Consider the following 20,351-nt stretch of genomic DNA (forward strand, 5'->3'; position numbering starts at 1 on the left):
CTATTTCTCATCTACATGTTGCTCCTTGACGACATCATCCGAAAACATGGCATCAGGTTCCACATATACTCTGACGACACCCAGCTCTACCTCAGCACCACCTCTCTCGACCCCTCCATTGTTTCTAAATTGTCAGACTGCTCGTCCGATGAGTACTGGATGAGCAGAAATTTCCTCCAACTAAATATTGGGAAGACCAAAGCCATTGTCTTCGGTCTCCACCACAAACTCCGTTCCCTAGCCACCAACTCCATCCCTCTCCCTGCCAACCAGACAGTTCGCAACCTTGGTGTCGTATTTGATCCCGAGATGAGCTTCCAACCACATATCCACGCCACCACTAAGACCGCCTACTTCCACCTCCATAACATTGCCCGACTCCGCTCCTGCCTCAGCTCATCTGCTGCTGAATCCCTTCATTAATGCCTTTGTTACCTCTAGACTTAACTATTCCAATGCACTCTTGGCCGGCCTTCCATCTTCCAGCCTCCATAAACCAAAGCTCATCCAAAACTCTGTTGTCCGTATCCTAACTCGCAGCAAGCCCCGTTCACCCATCACCCCTGTGCTCATTGATGTACATTGGCTCCCGGTTGAGCAACACCTCAATTTTAAAATTCTCGTCCTTGTTTTCAAATCCCTCCATGGCCTCACCCCTCCCTATCTCTGCAGCTCCTCCAGCCCTACAACCCTCTGAGATATCTGCGCTCCTCCAATTCTGGCCGCTTGTGCGACTCCAATTTTAATCGCTCCACCATTGACGGACGTGCCTTCAGCTGCAGAGGCCCTAAGCTCTGGAATTCCCTCCCTAAACCTCTCTTTCCTACTTTAAGACGCTCCTTAAAACCTACCTCTTTGACCAAGCTTTTGATCATCTGCCCTAATATCTCCTTATGTGGCTCGGTGTCAAATTATGTTTGATAACGCTCCTGTGAACATTTTACTAGGTTAAAAGTACTATATAAATACAAGTTGTTGTTGAAGACTCATGAATCCATAAGAAGCTGAGGCTGCAGGTCTATCACTAGGATAAGGAAGCCGGATTTAGTGGTGTGAACAGCAGGTGCCAGTTCAGCGGGTCTGGTCGTCCAGAATCTCAACTAAAGCAGTGTCAGAATGAAAGTGGCTGCAGATATGTCCACAAAGAAAGAAAGAACTGTCATTCAATGTAGCACCTTTCACATCCTTAAGACATCCCAAAGTGTTTTATAGCTAATGAATTATTTTTGAAGTACGGTCACTGTTGTTTTCCGACACGTGCTGCAGCCAAAATCAAGGGTGATGTGATTCCAGCTTTTAAAACATTTAAAGGAAACTAATGAGGTGAACACTCAATGGTATTTTGTGCAAAACCTTGACGTATGACTCGTGGCCCACACTGTAAATTCAAACTTAGTTTAAGCTTTCAAAAGAAAATTAGCTTTAGCGGGGAAGAGGAAGGCCACTGGGTTCGGTTAGGGAAAAAAAAGACCAAAAATAAACTAGGTCCCAAATACTGTACTGTATCAGCAGTAGTGCACCAGCATGACAGTACTATAAGATGAATCATAAGCTGTGTTGCCCCAGTAATGCTGTACTGTTTTAGCTAGAGTACCAGTTGTAGAGCACCCACAGTACTGTACTGTATCAGCTGTAGTTCACCAGTCATACTGTACTGTGCCAACTGGAGTATGAGCTGTAGTGTAATGCACAGCTGTGCTCCAGCTGATCTAGTACTGCTGGTGCACTACAGTTGATACTGTCCAGTGAAGCCAGTGTACTCTAGCTGATCCTGGGCTCAGGTTCCAGTTTTAACTATCTTAAAAGCACAATTTAACAACACAATTTGTTGATACAATTGGGAATTTTTAAAATGCTATCATTATGCTGGCTTTATGTCAGTGCAGGTGTGTGTTTCAACAGCAATTAGCAGTCCTTGCAATTAGCATGATTTTTCTCCATTTTCCCACAATCCCGTGAGTTTTGGGTAAATTTCTTGTGACTCATTATACAGAAATCTTGAAGGGAACACAAACAGTATCTGGTTGCACAGCAGGACGGCAAGACGCCTGGGAGAAGACCAAATCAGGGTGAGGCAGCAATAAACAAAACAATTAGAATGCTGAATCATATTACTAGATCTCTAGAGTATGTGTGAGAGAATGTCATGCTTAACCTATACAGTGCTCTGGTTAGATTGCGCCTTGAGTATGGCGTCCAGTACAAGACCCGAGAGGAGCATTCAAACGATGGAGGCAGTGCAGAGGACAGAGATGAGGCTGAACCCTGCCATGAAAGAAAAGACTGGAAGAGCTGCAGCTCTTTAATTCGGTGAGATTTAAGGTAGTCATGGAAAAGGACAAAGATGGACCGGAAGTAAAGGTTCTAAATTGGGGGGAAAGCCGATTTTAATATGATAAGGCAGGATCTGGCCAAAGTGGACTGGGATCAGCTACTTGTAGGAAAATCCACATCAGAGCAGTGGGAGTCTTTCAGAAAGGAAATAGAGAGTGTACAACACCAACATGTTCCCGTAAAGGTCAAGGGTGGGACCAACAAACCCAGGGAACCCTGGATGTCAAGGGATATACAAGAATGGATTAGGAAAAAAAGGGAGGCTTTTGGCAGATACAAAGGACTAAAAACCGTGGAAGCCCTAGAGGAGTATAGAAAGTGTAGGGGGGTACTTAAAAAAGAAATTAGGAGAGCGAAGAGGGGGCATGAAAAAACATTGGTGGGCAAAATAAAGGAAAATCCCAAGGTGTTTTATAAGTATATTAAGGGCAAGAGGATAACCAGGGAAAGAGTAGGGCCCATTAGGGACCAAAGTGGCAATCTGTGTGTGGAGCTGGAAGATGTAGGTGAGGTTTTATATGAATATTTCGCATCTGTGTTCACTATGGAGCAGGACGATGTAGGCATAGAAATAAGGCAGGGGGATTGTGATATACTTGAACAAATTAGTATTGAGAGGGAGGAGGTACTAGCGGTTTTAGCGGGCTTAAAAGTGGATAAATCCCCAGGCCCAGATGAGATGTATCCCAGGCTGCTGTGTGAGGCAAGGGAGGAGATTGCAGGGGCTCCGACACAAATTTTCTGAATCTCTGGCCACAGGGGAGGTGCCAGAGGACTGGAGAACAGCTAACATAGTACCATTATTCAGGAAGGGTAGTAGGGATAAACCAGGGGATTACAGGCAAGTGAACCTAACAATGGTGGTAGGGAAATTAATAGAAAAAATTCTGAGGGACAGAATTAGTCTCCACTTGGAGAGGCAAGGATTAATCAAGGATAGTCAGCATGGCTTTCTCAGGGGGAGATCATGTCTAACCAATTTGATTGAATTTTTAGAGGGGGTGACTAGGTGTGTGGATGAGGGTAGTGCAGTTGATGTAGTCTACATGGACTTCAGTAAGGCTTTTGACAAAGTCCCACATGGGAGACTGGTCAATAAGGTAAGAGCCCATGGGATCCAGGGCAATTTGGCACATTGGATCCAAAATTGGCTTAGTGGCAGGAGGCAGAGGGTGATGGTCGAAGGTTGTTTTTGTGACTGGAAGCCTATGTCCAGTGGTGTACCGCAGGCATCGGTGCTGGGTCCTTTGCAGTTTGCAGTGTACATTAATGATTTAGATATAAATGTATGAGGTATGATCAGTAAGTTCGCAGATGACATGAAAATTGGTGGAGTGGTAAATAGCGAGGAGGGAAGCCTCAGGCTACAGGACGATATAGACAGGTTGGTCAGATGGGCAGAACAGTGGCAAACGGAATTTAACCCTGAAAAGTGTGAGGTGATGCATTTTGGGAGGACAAACGAGGCAAGGGAATACACAATGAATGGTAGGCCCCTAGGAAGGACAGAGGGACCTTGGTGTGCATGTACATAGATCCCTGAAGGTAGCAGGACAGGTAGATAAGGTGGTTAAAAAGGCATATGGGATACTTGCCTTCATTAGCCGAGGCTTAGAATATAAGAGCAGGGAGGTTATGATGGAGCTGTACAAAACGCTAGTTAGGCCACAGCTGGAATACTGTGTGCAGTTCTGGTCGCCACACTATAGGAAGGATGTGATTGCATTGGAGAGGGTGCAGAGGAGATTCACCAGGATGTTACCTGGGCTGGAGCGCTTCAGCTATGAAGAGAGACTGGACAGGCTGGGGTTGTTTTCCTCAGAGCAGAGAAGGCTGAGGGGGGACCTGATTGAGGTGTACAAAATTATGAGGGGCATAGATAGGGTAGATAGAAAGGAACTTTTCCCCTTTAGTAGAGGAGTCAATAACCAGGGGGCATAATTTCAAGGTAAGGGGCAGGAGGTTTAGAGGGGATTTGAGGAAAAACTTTTTCACCCAGAGGGTGGTTGGAATCTGGAACTCACTGCCTGAAAGGGTGGTAGAGGCAGGAACCCTCACAACATTCAAGAAGCATTTAGATGAGCACTTGAAACGCCATAGCATACAAGGCTATGGACCAAGTGCTGGAAAATGGGATTAGCATAGACAGGGCTTGATGGCCCGTGTGGACACAATGTGCTGTATAACTGACTCTTTAGTGTCGGAAGGAACCGTCTGAACATCTCAGTTCGATATTAAACAGCATAGAGAAGGTAAATCCAGAGCACTACTTTTAAAGTAAGGCAAGATGTGAGAAGAAGGCGGCAAAAACTCACACTGATGAAAGAATATTTAGGAGCAATGTCCGGCAGAACCTTGTGCACAGTGAGCAACACTTGGAAAGGTCTTCTGAGTATGATAGAGGATGCATTAACCTTGTTTTCACTCAAGATACAGTTAAATAAAACGACAAGGAGGCAAGGGGTTTCTTTTTTCACCTGGATAGATGAACCAAGATAGCCGAATGTCCAGCCTCACCCATATTTGCATTGTTACAGTCCTTGTCCAAGTACTGTGGTAAGTTGGCAGTGAGAGATTATTTAATTTTTTTTGTCCCACTAGATGGCAGCCTTTAGCTGCTGAAAGTCTCCCTGTGGCGACCTTAACTGTTTTACAAGTTCCTTATTAGTTTCCCTTTTAATACACTGTGTCTGAGCACAGTTCCCAGCTGAGAGGCCAGATGAGGAGCCTGCTCCCAGGCGTCGCCCACTGCTGCAGTCCAACCAGTTGCCACAGCGACCGTACAAGCATAATAGCATGACCCTGTTGTATCCTCTCGCTCGCTGTAGGGATGCTCCTGACTTTAATTTGGTCGAGTGGTACAGCTCAGATAAAAACCTTGCCGTGTGTGGAATCAAGAGGGCGAGCCTTCTTCCTACCAGTCTGTGGCACAACACACTGGCGCTCCGATGTGGCATGCCACCATCTTGCTCTGTTCTAACCCAAATTGGAGGAGCAGCCTCCTTTGGAAGGTAGTAATACTGTTTTTTGTCATCAAGAGTTCCAGAATCTGGCCTTTGTTAAAATAAACATAATCTATTTTACATGAGGTTCCCTACTGCAGTCTCCTTGAACAGAAATTCCATAACCATTCCTTTCTGTGCTGCCAGATTTCTGCATATATTAAGTTACGATGACCGTTGAAATTGTCAGTTTTGGTCTTCAATTAATCATTGTTTGAACTGATAGAAAACTTGGTATTGATATGGCTGCAGGGTAGATCGTGCCAAATTCCAACGCATCACTACAGCAGCTTACATTTGTACAGCACCTTTAACATAGTAAACGTCCCAAGATGCTTCAAAGCAGCATAATCAGACAAAAATAGCCACCAAGCCACATAAGGAGACTTGGGGCAGGTGTCTTGGTCAAAGAGGTAGGTTTTAAGGAGCGTCTTAGAGGAGGAGAGAGCGGCGGAGAGGTTTAGGGAGGGAATTCCAGAGCTTAGGGCCTAGACAGCTGAAGGCAAGTCCGCCAATGGTGAGGCAAAGGAAGTTGGGGCTGCACAAGAGGCCAGCATTGGAGGAGCACAGAGATCTTGAGGGTTGTAGGGCTGGAGGAGGTTACAGAGATAGAGAGGGGCGAGGCCATGGAGGTATTTGAACACAAGGATGAGAATTTTAAATAGAGAGGCGGGCAGGGATTTGTCCTCCAAGTGGAATGATAAATTGTGATGCTAAGGTGCTACTCACTGCCGGAAATCGCATCAGTTTGGTAGTGGCTTGGGAGCAGGTAATCTACTGTACTTAACTTGGTCAGGACTGCAGTGGAACTTACATAAAATAGAAGTTGCTCAGGTACTAATTTTTTTAAATTTTATGCAGAAAGCTCTACAATAAAAGCACCTTCTTGTAGCTGCATATTGTTTGTATAATTCTGTTGGATTACACTTAGTAGTGGAGATGTTGGGCCAGTTGAATAATTGAGTGATAGCTGGCATGTGAATTTAGTTGAGGTTAAAGACAGCCCGCACTCCCGGAGTGTTTGCCCAGTACACACAAAGGGTGATAAAACAAAAACATTGTGCTCTCTGTTTCATTGGCTCCCAAATTCAGAAGCTTCATTGTAACCGAGTGAATATTTTGGAAAGTGTTTTCTCAAGCTTTCTGTAAATCAGTAACTGTGCAGTAAATATTCTCCTCACAAGATTATTCAGCTCAAGTGCTTCAAAAGTGACCTAGTATAATTGTCTGTCTCAACAATTAGGATATGCTCTGAGCTCTCTAGCATTGTGCCTTCAGTTGCATTTATTTTTCCAGCCCCTGATTCTTCACCTTCTGCCTCTGACTTGCCTCGCTGTTAAACAATGCAAAGATAACCCAAGAGCTGTTGCGATTGTGAGTTGTGTCTGAGTAGTGTGGGGGCGTTTACTGTAGTTAATAGCTGAAGGGGGAGAACAGTAGGAAAGTAGTGCTTTTAAATCCAACTTTGCTTTCAATGTTCTTGTAGGTTTAGTCTTTGCCTACTAAAACCTTAGCTCCAAACCTCAAATTCTCTGTGTAGCTGATGACTATATTTCTTGGAAAATTCATACAGACCAAGGATGGCAGACAATTATGAACCAGCCAGTTAAAGGTTGAGATAGTGGCAGTCATTTCGTTATCAGCAGCTATTGCTGACAGCTTGTGCTGAAGGTTTAAACGAGTGTAACACAAAATGCCTCACCGACCACATAAATATGACCTGCTGATGCGGTGATCAAACCCAACTGCCTATCACATGAGCAGCAAGGTTAAAAGAGCATTCTGTCAGATCATGAGTTTTACAAATATCATATCCCACTGGGACCTGCATGCAGTTTTATTTACCATGGTTGGATGTTTTAATTTAAACGTCTTTTAATTAATTTTCATAACTAGTTCTGAAGCTGGTGAATTGGCCAGAGATACAGGAGTTGTATGCTGCTGTGTTAACCGTCGGGGTATTTATTATCCTCAGCTGTAAATGGGCCCTATTTTCCAAGCTACAGTTAGCTGAGCAAGTCTAAAATACAGAGTAAAAGATTGTGCCAGATTACAAGCTCAGTGATGCACATGTTTCTATTTAGTGACGTGGTTGCTTCAATCATTCTCCATGTCAGCTACTTCTCTGCATCACTAACAAATGCTAAAATCCCATTTCAGAAATGGTGCAGTCTTGAAGTGTTGTTCCACCTGAAGCTTGTTGGATGTCCCATTCAAACTTACTAGTTATTCAGTATTAAGGGATTCATGTGACGTACCTAAACCTCCCAACTTATGATATTTAAACCATATTGCATAAAGCTATGCCTCTTATTGTGCTTTGCCTGTTTTTGTGAAGATTGTTTAATGGTGTGTGTTGGTGTCTGTATTAACTAGCTAAGCAATAACAAAGGATGAGATGCTGTAGTGGGTGCTTTCTCAAGTATTTGGGAATATTAAACCCCCTTTCTAAGTATTTTGTATGACTACTTGGCTGGACTGATCAGGGTACCACATGTAATATTTCTGAGGCTAGGGCACCAAACTGCAATGTTTTGTTGCTTCACATTCCTGAATCTACTCTTTTTCCTTTCCCCCCTCCCCAGCTAGTCATTGCTTTAAATGGCACAGCAGGAGGCTATGCATAGGGACATCATCTTTTGGTTCCTGGGATTGAAAACATGGTCAAAATAATTAGGAAGCTAAGCACTCCAAGGTTAGGAGTAAAATCTAAATTAGTTATGGGTCGGGTGTACTTTTTCAGACGACTGCAAAGATAAGACCATATCCTCGGGCATTCCTTTGCAATGAAAGTTTAAAGGCAGATAGTTTGAAACATTGTGGTGTGATTCAGATAGTAATTGTTTTTAATTTGGAAGTTTTAACTTTTTTTTCTGCAATATGAGCTGAATGGAAAGCCTGGGGAGCACTGTTACATGCTGAGGTTTGTTAGCTGCCTTCTGTTCACGCATGCACCCGAGTGGTTTTATAACACTTCCGTCAAGTTTTTTCCTTTCTCTCGTGAAATGCTGAGTGAGAAGATATTCAAGTCTCGCTCATAATTGGCTTGCCCAGCTTTACTTATAACATGCACGAGTTTCAGTAAAACAAAGGCCTGGAATTTGCAGTCAGCAGCGAAGTGAAGGCGTTCTCCTATTGCTGTAAACTCGGGAAGAAGTTCGACAGCTTCAAAATAAGGCACACAGTGCTAAATAACTAGATCCCTGGGAATCATGTTGCACATTGAGTTAACAAGTCTCAAACCCGCTGTATTTCAACAGCATTGTAGCAGGACAACACCGCAACCAGCTCCAAGGAACCCAGTCTGAAGCAGCTCCACCAGTGCAGACCTACAGCAGTTCTCGAACACAGCACACACGGGGAGATAATGACTGTCGTTTTTAGAGATTTCATAATTCAGTGAAAATCTCTGCTACTTAACTATTAGAATACTGAAGAGACACTAATAACTGGGTTTAAAACTGGCATCCAATCATTATTTTATTCGAATGTCACCAACTTTCAATTCCCTTACATTCCAGTGAATTGAAAGACAGGATCAGTGGATCTCAATTACCTGCAAGACCTCGATTAATGCTAGTTTTTCCACTTCCCCAAATCTCAAGTTTCTCGCCCCCTTTCTCCTTCCTTAAAGGCACCAACTCATATCAGGGTACAGCTCCCTATATGGTATGGAGCTGTACCCGACTCACTGCCTGGTATCCTCGCCAAGTGGCTGTAATCCCAGTGAGTGGCAGCAGGCTATTCAACCACCGGCAAGGGCATTAGAGCCAAGTCCGACCCAGTGCCTGTGCCACACTTTCCAGCAGGGGTCACCGATGACTGAAGGGCTGATACTCCCCCTCTCTGGCAACACGGTGGCATAGTGGTTAGCACTGTTGCCTCACAGCGCCAGGGACCCGGGTTCAAATCCGGCCTCGGATGACTGTGTGGAGTTTGCACATTCTCCCCGTGTTTGCGTGGGTTTCCTCCGGGTGCTCCGGTTTCCTCCCACAGTCCAAAGATGTGCGGGTTAGGTTGATTGGCCATGATAAAAAATTGGCCCTTAGTGTTAGGGGGGATTAAATATGTGGGGTTACGGGGATAGGGCTTGGGTGGGATGGCTGTCGGTGTAGGGACCGGGTGCTAGGGTTTGGATGATCAGCCATGATCTCGTTGAATGGCGGAGCAGGCTCGAAGGGCCGAATGGCCTACTCCTGCTCCTAGTTTCTATGTTTCTAGCCTCGGGATCAGCCCACACCCATAACATCAACTGGAACAAATTTTGGCCCGGAATTTGCGGTGAGGAGGACGGCGAACTGTCAGCGTTCACTGTCATTCTGCCTTTGAAACTGACCACAACTTTGGGATTTGGTGCGTGCGGAAATCTCGAAGTTGTGGTCAGTCATTGCCAGCTCCAAAACAGGTCCTTGTGCGAAGCGTACTTCTGGGCCAGCAGCGAACGCCTTCACTTCCAGTTGATGTGTGGGCTGATATCAAGTCCGTATGCATTGCCTGTGTGTGCTGTGTGTTGATGCTTGGCCAAGAGGATTAATGATTGAGAACAAAATTGTGCCACGGTGTACTAGGCAATTAAGTACAACCAATGTATTTTCTCTCGTCCTCCAACACTAGCTGGCATATATTGTACGTTGTAAAGTTCTCAAAATGCGTAGTTTGTCTGATTTTTAAATGCCGAGAGGTGGAAGTAACATTTTCTGGTGAATTTTGTGCTGATCGAGTGAGGGATGTTAGTGCTGGAGAATGGCACACTTTCCACTTCAAGTACAGCCCCCACCGCTTAAGGTGTGAACGTGATTTGCCTGCTATATGCAATGGCCGGTATCACAGGGTAGCACTATGACAGTACTTTCTGTTAATCTGAGTTTGGCTTCCTTTTCCTGTTATCTGTTGGCAGCAGCTCAGGAGAACCTTCTTTTAAGTTCATCACTGCTGCATCTTCTGAAATTGTTGAGCCCAGAGTTCAGTTTATCCACTTGTTCTATTTCTCTTCTGTTGATTTTCAGCCCTTGGAACCAAGATTTTGATCTTGTCTGAGGTTATGTTTTAGCCAAGCTGTCTGTTTATAAAGCTCTGGGAGATCATCGCTATTCTTGGCAATAATATCAATGGAGGATCTCTGTCAACTGTGTCTCAGTTGGTAGCACCCTCGCCTCTGAGTCAGAAGGTTGTGGGTTCAAGCCCCACTCCAGAGACTTGAGCACAAAAATCTAGGCTGACACTCCAGTGCAGTACTGAAGGAGTGCTGCACTGTCAGAGATGCCATCTTTCGGATGTGACGTTAAACTGAGGCCCCGTTTGCCCTCCCAGATGGACGTAAAAGATCTCACTGCACTATTTCAAAGAAGAGCAGGGGAGCTATCCCTGGTGTCCTGGCCAATATTTATCCCTCAATTAACATCACTAAAACAGATTACCTGGTCATTATCACATTGCTGTTTGTGGGCGTTTGTTGTGTGCAAATTGGCTGCTGCGTTTCCCACATTACTTTTTAAAGTGCAGTCATTGTTGTACTTAATTGGCTGTAAAGCGTCCGGTGGTCATGAATGGCGCTATATAAATGCAAGTCTTTCTAGGTTATTTGTGGAATAGCCTCTTAAATTGAAATAAAAACAGAAAATGCTGGAGATACTCAGCAGGTCAGGCAACATCTATGAAGAGAGAAACAGAGTTAACGTTTCAAGTCGATGACCTTTCGTCAGAACTGGGAAAAAGCAGGAAATGGAACAGATTTTTAAGCAAGTTTAGGGGCTGGGAAAGGGGGGAGGGGACGAAAGAACAAAAGGGAAGGTCTGTGATAGGATGGAAGGCAGGAGAGGTTAAGAGACATTAAGAGATATTCAGGGCAAAAGGAGACGGTAATGGGACAGGTTAAGAAACAAAGGATGGCTCTAGATGAAGTGTGAATTGCGCTGGCAGAATGAAAGACAGCTGCCCTGTGGGAGAGAAGAGAAAAAGACACAGACAAAAAGTGTGGATAAAAAATATATAATCGATAGGGGCCGATGTTATGATCTGAAATTGTTGAACTCAACATAGAGTCCAGAAGGCTGTAAAGTGCCTCAGCGAATAAGGTCTTGATCCTTGCATTCAGTGCACCTTAATGAGGTGCGAACTAGTGAGTAAGCACAGCTGTTTCTGCCCAAAATAAACGGAGCACTCAAGATGCTGTGAGCAGCAACTTTGAAACTGACGTTAATGCAAATGGATAATGATTATCCCTTTTTGGCTGATATAAGCGACTGCCCGTTTTAAACGTGGGCATTTTAAGTGCTGGGGACTGTTTTGATTGTCAGCATGCAGCACTCTCAGAGCTGGTGCGGAATGTTTAGATAGAATGGTTACAGCACAGAAGGAGGCCATTCGGCCCCTCTCTGCAAGAGCACTTCAGCTAGTCCCACTCCCCCGCCCTTTTCCCATAGCCCTGCATAAAAAATTTCCTTCATGTACTTATCCAATTCCCTTTTGAAAGCCACAATTGAACCTGCTTCCACCACCCTTTCAGGCAGTGAATTCCAGATCCTAACCATTCGCTGCGTGAAAAAGTTTTTCTTCGTGTTGCCTTTGATTCTTCTGCCAATCACCTTAAATCTGTCTCTTCTGGCTCTCGACCCTTCCGCCAATGGGAACAGTTTCTCTCTACTCTGTCTAGACCCCTCATGATTTTGAACACCTTTATCAAATCTCCTGTCAACCTTCTCTGTTCTAAAGAGAACAACCCCAGCTTCTCCAGTCTAGCCACGTAACTGAAGTCCTTTATCCCTGGAACTATTTTTGTAAATCTTTTCTGCACCCTCTCCAAGGCCTTCACATCCTTCCTAAAGTGCGGTGCCCAGAATTGGACACAGTACTCCAGTTGAGGCTGAACCAGTGTTTTATAAAGGTTCATCATTAAAAGAAAAACACAGACCGCCTAACGCGGGACTGTAGAGTAAAGCTCACTCTACACTCAAACTGGTGATGCCCAAATAAATATCTGTAAAATATTCAATTTTCCTAAGTATGTGACAGAAAATTGAATTTTTTATAAATATAATTATGATGTGCATATTTAAAATCAGAAAATGAAATTCAAAAGTCACGCATACACGTAAAGGATTAAACAATACCTAATCACAATATTACATAAGTAGGCATAATTGAAGAAAATCAATCAATTGCAGAAATGTGATGTGCAAAGATATTTATTGATGAAGCAGTAAATGGATAACCATCAGTACAATTCCATTGAGCTTCCATTTAGAATCTGTGGGAGGCCCTAGAGGAAGGAAAACGAGGACCATGGGGTGAGGAGGGAGTGGAGGTGGCAGGAACAGCCTACAAGAATCAATCCCTGTAGAGAGGAAAACATGGTAGCCTGCCAAAGACAGGAGCCTGAAACATTCAGATAAGCCTAAAAACATCGAATGTAAAAGCATTTTTATCAGGGACCCTGAGACAGCGGGTGGGTGAAGCAGGGACAGGGAGAGGGGGGGAGGATGGGTCCCATGGAGCAGGAGAGGTGGCAGGAATAGCCTGCAGAATTAATCTGAGAAAACCAGCCAGGAAATGTTCTTGAATCATTTACTTAAACATAGAAAGTGGCCGGGCGGGCGTGCGGTGTGTGGCAGCTTAAAGGAAGGGAAGAAGAAAATGGTGAGTAGCTGTTCCATACTTGCAGTTAGCCAGGAGGAAGGTTTGGGATGTTGCCAGTGTCCTGGAGCTGTGAGGCTGTCTGAATAATACTCCTGCAGCTATAACAATCGTCTTTACTGCAAGGTGATTGGTTGCGACCCATCTCATTCTGTTTGGCTCTAAACAAACATAGTCCTTTCTGTCATATCCAACTCACATCGACCTCCTAATGGAGCCGTCTTCAGTTATTTTAAGTGTCTTTATCAATTGGAAAATGTGAATTCCTGTCAGTAACCAACCAGAGATCAATAATCAATCATTAATGGAAACCCTTTATTATTGATGCAGCTAAGGGGAAGCTAGATAAGTACATGAGGGAGAAAAGAAAAGAAGGATATGTTGATAAGGTGGGAGGAGGCTTGAGTGGAGCATAAAGTCCTGCTGGGCCGATTGGCCTGTTTCTGTGCTGTATATAAAATTCTATGTAGGAGCTGCAGCTAGGAAGCTCCATCTACTGGTGAAATTGTGCAGCTGCAGCTGTGACTGTGTGTCACAGAAAGGTGATAGATAACCCCAAAAAGGCCTGGGTAACATGCATAGCAAATTTACCATGTTATGATTTTTTTTTCACCCATACAAACACACTGACACACTGCTGCGATTATCTGGACTCTGACCTGTATATAACACTCTGTCCATCATTACCATTCTTTTAAATTAGCATATCATTTCTTGCAATCAAAAAGTATAAAGTAGCTTGGTCTCTCTCTCAGTACTTATAAATGTGTTTTCTTGGTTGCTCCAGTGTAGTTAGTTCCACCTTCCGCAGATCAGCAGAACTGACTGACTCATGCTGTTTTTTGTTAAAAGTAGGCTTCCTTGTGGCTGAGTGGGTAAGGAACCAGCTGCTATTTTACTGAGCCATACAGACCAGCAAGGTCTCTGGTCTGACCTTTGCCAAGACTTGCCAGATCTCACCGAGGATGGTGACCGGAGGGGTGCTATATTTTGCTTCAGCATCCTCGGTCCAGGGAGTGGGAAAAATCAGACCGGATTCCTGCTCCTGATCACTATCCAGTACACTTCCCTGAATAGTATATGTTTGAACTTCAGATGAAGGCAGGATTAGGTTCGGCTGTGATGCCCTCGTGTTTGACTAGTCAGCTCACATTTACTTTCTGGGCTGGTACATGAAGAAGAGTTAAATGTGCAAATTATTAGAGGGCTATTGGTGCCTGTGGCACTGCACCCCAGCATAAATCACCGGCTTAAGGAGAGGAGAAAATTGGATGAAAAAAGTAAATCGGAAATTGTGCTGAGCTGACACATGCATTTTTGGCTGATCCATGGGAAACCAAGGCTATAATTGATGCTGCACCCAGAGTTTAATGCTTCCTCAGGACTTGAGTATAATTAGAAATAGCTGACTAGCCACAGGTGTGGCTACAGCAACAAAGTTACAGCAACATGCTCTTATTTTAGTAGAATACACCTTACACACAATACTGGTAAATGTACTTCACTGGTATATTTACTTAACAAACATCTACCACCATTCAGTGCAAAACTTTACTGTCTTTCTCTTTCGCCAATGTATGGAGTTCTGACATGAATTGATCAGACACAGCACGTCTTCGTGCAGCTTCCAGGTTTTGTCCAACAGTTGCCAGCGGTAATTTGGCTTCATCAGAGTGATTGCTGACAATGTTATTCGCACAAGAGACGCCAGTCTCTCTTTTCCCCCGTGCCTGGCCCCCCCCCCCGCCCGTTCTCGCTCTGGGCCCGCCCCCCCCCTCGCTCCGGACCCTCCACCCCCCCCCCCTCCGGACCCTCCCCCCCCCCCCCCCGCTCTCCCTCCGGACCTGCTCACCCTCCGGAACCGCACTCCCATTCTCCCTCCAGACCGCGCCCTCCCCCTCCCTGCTCTCCCTCCGGACCCCCCCCCCCCCCCCCCCCGATCTCCCTCTGGACCCCCTGCCGCTCGCCCTCCCGCCCCGCCCTCCTCCCCCCCCGCTATCCCTCCGAAATGTGTTTGGATGCTGCTTGCCCTTTGCCATGACGTGCCTTGTGGGAGCTGCTCATTATTGGTTGGGCTTGATTTCTTCTGTTGGCCTGGAGCGGTTATTCTGAGGGATCAAGCTGATCACGATGACAGCGTTCCTCTCTGTTCAATGTTGTATCCATAGTGCTGAAGTTGGGCGTGTTTACCCATATTATGCACCATTTTTGCTGCTAACCAATAAGCAGTAACCAAGAAAATAAAACACTAGCAACAATCAAAAAACATTTGCGCACTCTGCTTTTACCTTATATTTTACCAACAAATGGACAAAAAGGTTAAAGTACACATACATCTGCCATGTCAATATGACCATTGAGATCTCATGCCCAACAATGGTGTCTATTACTCATTTTTTAATTTACTAATCTAAAATGTAACTCGCTACATCAGGATTACTAATTAACCACATGTGGCTAGTGGCTAATGTATTAGACAATACTGGTATAAATGATGTGTTGGCTCTGGACTATCTTTGACGAATAATGCTCTGAGCCTGTATAAAGGTAATTACTTGCCCTAGGCACAGTATTGATGCCGTGGGATGTTGAACAGCATTTGATCTGTATAGCCTCCATTGTAAGCTGTTTCTGTAGGAGTATGAGAGCTGATAGAAGCTGTGGAATATTTTGCTTTGCATTATTGTGATCTAATATGAAAGAATAGTGGTGAGGTTTGAGGTCACTTTCACTGGAGAGGTGCCAGCCATGGCTCAGTGGGAGCACTCTGGTGTCTGAATCAGAAGGCTGTCGGGTCAAGCTCCTTGATGCACATAATCTAGGCTGACACTCAGTGCAGCGCTTCTTGAATAATGCACTAGTCGGAAGTGTCCTCTTTTGGATGAGACGTTAAACTGAGACCGCATCTGCCTGCTCGGGTGGAGATGAGATCCCATGGCATTAAGAGCAGCAGCGGAGTTCTCCTGGTGTTCACACCAGTGTTTCTCCATCCAGCAACAGAACTAAAAGTGATTATCTGGTCATTTAGGTCATTGCCGGATCCCCTGCCATGAAATGTATTTGCTGACAGACAAGCTGCTCGCCCAGATCCCCGGCCCACAACCTTCGCTCACCCTCTCGTGCACAAGGCTGACCAAATACATACAACCTTGTCAGCACATTTGATGCACATCCAGCAAACCTCAATGTATGTGACTGCGACTGGAAACTCATTCCGTTATATAACTGCATGTTAATCTGAAAAAAGTGCAATGGTATCTGGGCCTAATGTGAATAATGGAGTGAAATATTGCTCCCTTAATCATTTTGAGCCCAGAAATGTAATGTATTGAGGTAGTATCACAGCGATTTACAGGTTCTATTCGTTTTCAGTTACTGAAATAGTCAGGACGGCGAAGTATAAAACAAATCATTGACTCCTAATTCCAAACTTTACAAAAACATGGACAGGAAAGGCCTGGAGAACCCTAGTGGGACGGAAAAAAGGTCCCATGACCTGCTGACTGCGTTTTATCCTTTATATAGACTACATAGATCTGGAACTGGGAATTGCTGACAGTGTAGCCACAAGAATAGAAAAACTCATTTGTTCAATTGTCCTTTATCAGCACACAGCTGCTTCCTTTTATAACTTGTGGAAAGGAATACTGCTAGTGCTATCTATATACTTCTCTGTAGAAGGGAAAGGCTGTTCTGGCTCATTTATAGTGCAGAGCTTTGCACTCCCAACAGGAGTGTTGGTAGAGCGGACTAAATGCGAATGCAGGCATCTGAAAAATGATACCTCCCCACCACTATTGTTCTCTGCTTGCCGCCTGCTGCTGGGATTAGTTCCACAGTGTTCGCTGTCCTCTATTTCCTCACCAACATGGCCACTCTTCATATATGAGTCTCAGTGGGGAGTGTTGGTAGGCTGCTGGAGTGGGGGCATACAATCCTCTCTCCTGTGCTTTCCAGCAGGTCACTGGCTAGCAATCAGAAATAGGAAGCTTGATTGGTTTTCGTTTCTCTTTATTCCCCCTTCCTCCTCCTCAATCCACAAAATCCAGAGGCGTTGAGGCCAGTTACAACTCCCCTACTACTGACCCTAGCTGAGATCAGATAACTCAGAACGATCTGGCACCTTCCTGATCTGTATGGCTTCCTTCCATAAAGTGAGGTGCATTTACCAACTGAGCCATTACAGGAAGTGGAGAGGTTCCTGTATAACAGGTTTTAATGTGAGCCTTTATGACACTTCCTCAAATCCATGGTTTTAACTGAACCAGCGAGTAGTGTGTGAACTCCCAACATTTTGTACTAACTAATGGGTGTGAGAAGCCAAGATCATAATTTAACGTCATGTGCACAGACTCCTTTCTCCAATATTCCTCTAACTGCTTGGCTGCCATTGCTCTCCATAACTACTTTTATTCCTAGATTCAAGTCAGTGATCAGACAAATTTAAAAACTTATTTGCATTTCCAAGAGGTTGTTCTTTGGGGTCATTGCAACTGAAGTCATTTTATTGTTGTTTCTTATGTTCTCACAAGTGTACCACTCATAGTGATTTGAAAGAGGACATTAACTTTACAACAATGACTGCTTTGTAATGACCTTTTTGGCCGATGAACAACAACAGGCATATTGTGACCACATCAGCCGTTACTAGACTGACATAACTGCACGTCTGAACTTTAAAATGCAAATAAGTAAATCCCACATTAAAATTAAATTATTAGGCTTAAAATCCTACTAGATGTAATTTTAAGTCAGCGTTATTGTATTTTTGTGTGACTGTTCTTCTGCTGTTGTGCTGAATCTGAACCATGCAAGTACTGTTTGTGCATTATCACATTCTCTTGTCATACTACATTGTGACAAATGAGTTAGTAACTGCTATTTTAGGTTATAGGATTTGCTGGAATATCCTCTTGATCTAGAGAATATATTCTTGAGCCTTTATTCTGGCATTGAATTACTAAAATTTCAGTGAAATAAATGTTATAGCGTGGGAGAGTGATTCAACAAGAGTGTAAAGTTTTAAATTTAAAAAGGAAATGCTGGAAATGCTCAGCAGGTCAGGCAGCATCTGTGGAGAGAGCAACGGAGTTAACGGCCCGGATTTTGCGGTTGTAATGATGGCTAAACTATCATCGTTTTTTAAAAATTCATTGATGGGATGTGGGCGTCGTTGGCTAGGCCTGCATTTAGTGCCCATCCCTAATTGCCCTTGAGAAGATGGTGGTGAGCCACCTTCTTGAACCGCTGCAGTCCATATGGTGTAGGTACACCCACAATGCTGTTAGGAAGGGAGTTCCAGGATTTTGGCCCAGCGACAGTGAAAGAACGGCGATACAGGTCCAAGTCAGGATGGTGTGTGGCTTGGAGGGGAACTTGTAAGTGGTGATGTTCCCATGCGTCTGCTGCCCTTGTCCTTCTAAGTGGTAGAGGTTGTGGGTTTGGAAGGTGCTGTTGAAGGAGCTTTGGTGAGTTGCTGCAGTGCATCTTGTAGATGGTACACACTGCAGCCACAGTGCGCCGGTGGTGGAGGGAGTGAATGTTGTTGAAGGTGGTGGATGGAGTGCCAATCAAGCGGACTGCTTTATCCTGAATGGTGTCGAGCTTCTTGAGTGTTGTTGGAGCTGCACTCATCCAGGCAAGTGGAGAGTATTCCATCACACTCCTGACTTGTGCCTTGTAGATGGTGGAAAGGCTTTGGGGAGTCGGGAGGTGAGACACTCGCCGCAGAATTCCCAGCCTCTGGCCTGCTCTTGTAGCCACAGTATTTATATGGCTGGTCCAGTTCAGTTTCTGATCAATGGTAACCCCCAGGATGTTGATAGTGGGGGATTCAGCGATGGTAATGCCATTGAATGTCAAGGGGAGGTGGTTAGAGTCTCGCTTGTTGGAGATGGTCATTGCCTGGCACTTGTGTGGTGCGAATGTTACTTGCCACTTGTCAGCCCAAGTCTGAATGTTGTCCAGGTCTTGCTGCATATGGACACGGACTGTGTCAGTATCTGACGAGTCTCGATTGGTGCTGAACAGTGTGCAATCATCAGCGAACATCCCCACTTCTGACCTTATGATGGAGGGAAGGTCATTGATGAAACAGCTGAAGATGGTTGGGCCTAGGACACTGCCCTGAGGAACTCCTGCAGTGATGTCATGTGATTGAGATGAATGACCTCCAACAACCACAGCCAACTTCCTTTGTGCTAGGTATGATTCCAACCAATGGAGAGTTTTCCCCTTGATTCCCATTGACTTCAGTTTTGCTAGGGCTCCTTGATGCCACACTCGATCAAATGCTGCCTTGATGTCAAGGGCAGTCACTCTCACCTCGCCTCTGAGTTCAGCTCTTTTGTCCATGTTTGGACCAAGGCTGTAATGAAGTCAGGAGCTGAGTGGCCCTGGCGGAACCCAAACTGGGCGTCATTACCCTGTGAAACTGACAGCAACTTGTGCTATCCGCACATGCGCAGTTGAACACGGAAATCCAGAAGCTGCTGTCAGTGATTCTCTGCTCCTCCACAGTGCGTTTAGCTGAAGACCCCGCAGACGGTAATCTTTTTGAAATTACTGAACTGACAAGAACTTCAGCTTTTACACTCATATCGCTGCTAAAAACCCCTGAAAAAATTAAGCCTTCTTCAATGAGGTGTAACTGGGTTTTTAATGGCATACTAAGTCATAATTACTGCTGAACAACCTCTCTGGCCATGAAAACTAATTTTGTATTCATGGAATGTCAAATTTTTCTATTAAAAATTCCATGGGCCAGAAATTCGGGTCGGAGGCTTCCCGCGGGTGCAAGCCCCCGACCTGCACTTACCTAGCGCATCTGCTGTTGTGCTGTGGGCCCGCGTGGGATTCCGATCCTGGGCCTGCTCCAACTGCCGGCGCGCAGTGCTTGCGTATCCCAGGGGCGCAGTTAGTTTGAAGCGTCCCCTGGGATCACGTGGGCCGTGGAGAGCCAATCGTACCAGAGAATCTCTATTTATAGATTTGACAGGAAGACCTGTCAAATCTATGAATAGCGATCGGCCCCAAAACCGAACTAAAACTTCAAATACATTTTTTTTAAATCACATTTTAAAAATAACTATAAATTACATAAAATAACTATTTTAAACAATAATTTAAAATTTTGAAAGAATTAATTACAGTTTTTAACGGGGCTAAAAATAAACTTACCTTTAAAGTATTTAAAAATAATAAACCTGTGGGGAAAAAATGTTTTAATTTTACTTAATTCACCACTTACCTTGTTAAAAGCAGGCCTTGCGACTGCTTTTTAAAAGCACAGCTGCTAGAGACTTGCCCTCCCGGAGAAACCTGTATTAAAAAAAAACGGAAGTTCCAGGCGTACGCGCAGCCTCTCCGGCGCACGCGTTTGAC

General features: G+C 44.7%; 1 protein-coding gene across 2 annotated transcripts in view; it reads left to right on the top strand.

Moving 5' to 3' along the window:
- Positions 1-20,351, top strand: part of ppil2 (peptidylprolyl isomerase (cyclophilin)-like 2) — a 189,277-nt gene that overhangs the window by 15,580 nt on the left and 153,346 nt on the right. Inside the window, exon 1 of one of the 2 annotated variants that reach the window (XM_085961989.1) lies at positions 5,200-5,345. The exons of the other annotated variant lie outside the window; for it this stretch is intronic. Within the exon in view, the coding sequence (XP_085818115.1) occupies positions 5,283-5,345 (63 nt within the window). The 5' untranslated portion in view covers positions 5,200-5,282. Of the gene's footprint in view, positions 1-5,199; positions 5,346-20,351 lie in introns of those variants that run through there. 2 annotated transcript variants of the gene reach the window in all.

The sequence above is a fragment of the Somniosus microcephalus genome, chromosome 19 (genome assembly GCF_052327205.1).
Source record: "Somniosus microcephalus isolate GS21.2 chromosome 19, FLI_Smic_1.0, whole genome shotgun sequence".
Classification (NCBI taxonomy): Eukaryota; Metazoa; Chordata; class Chondrichthyes; order Squaliformes; family Somniosidae; genus Somniosus; species Somniosus microcephalus.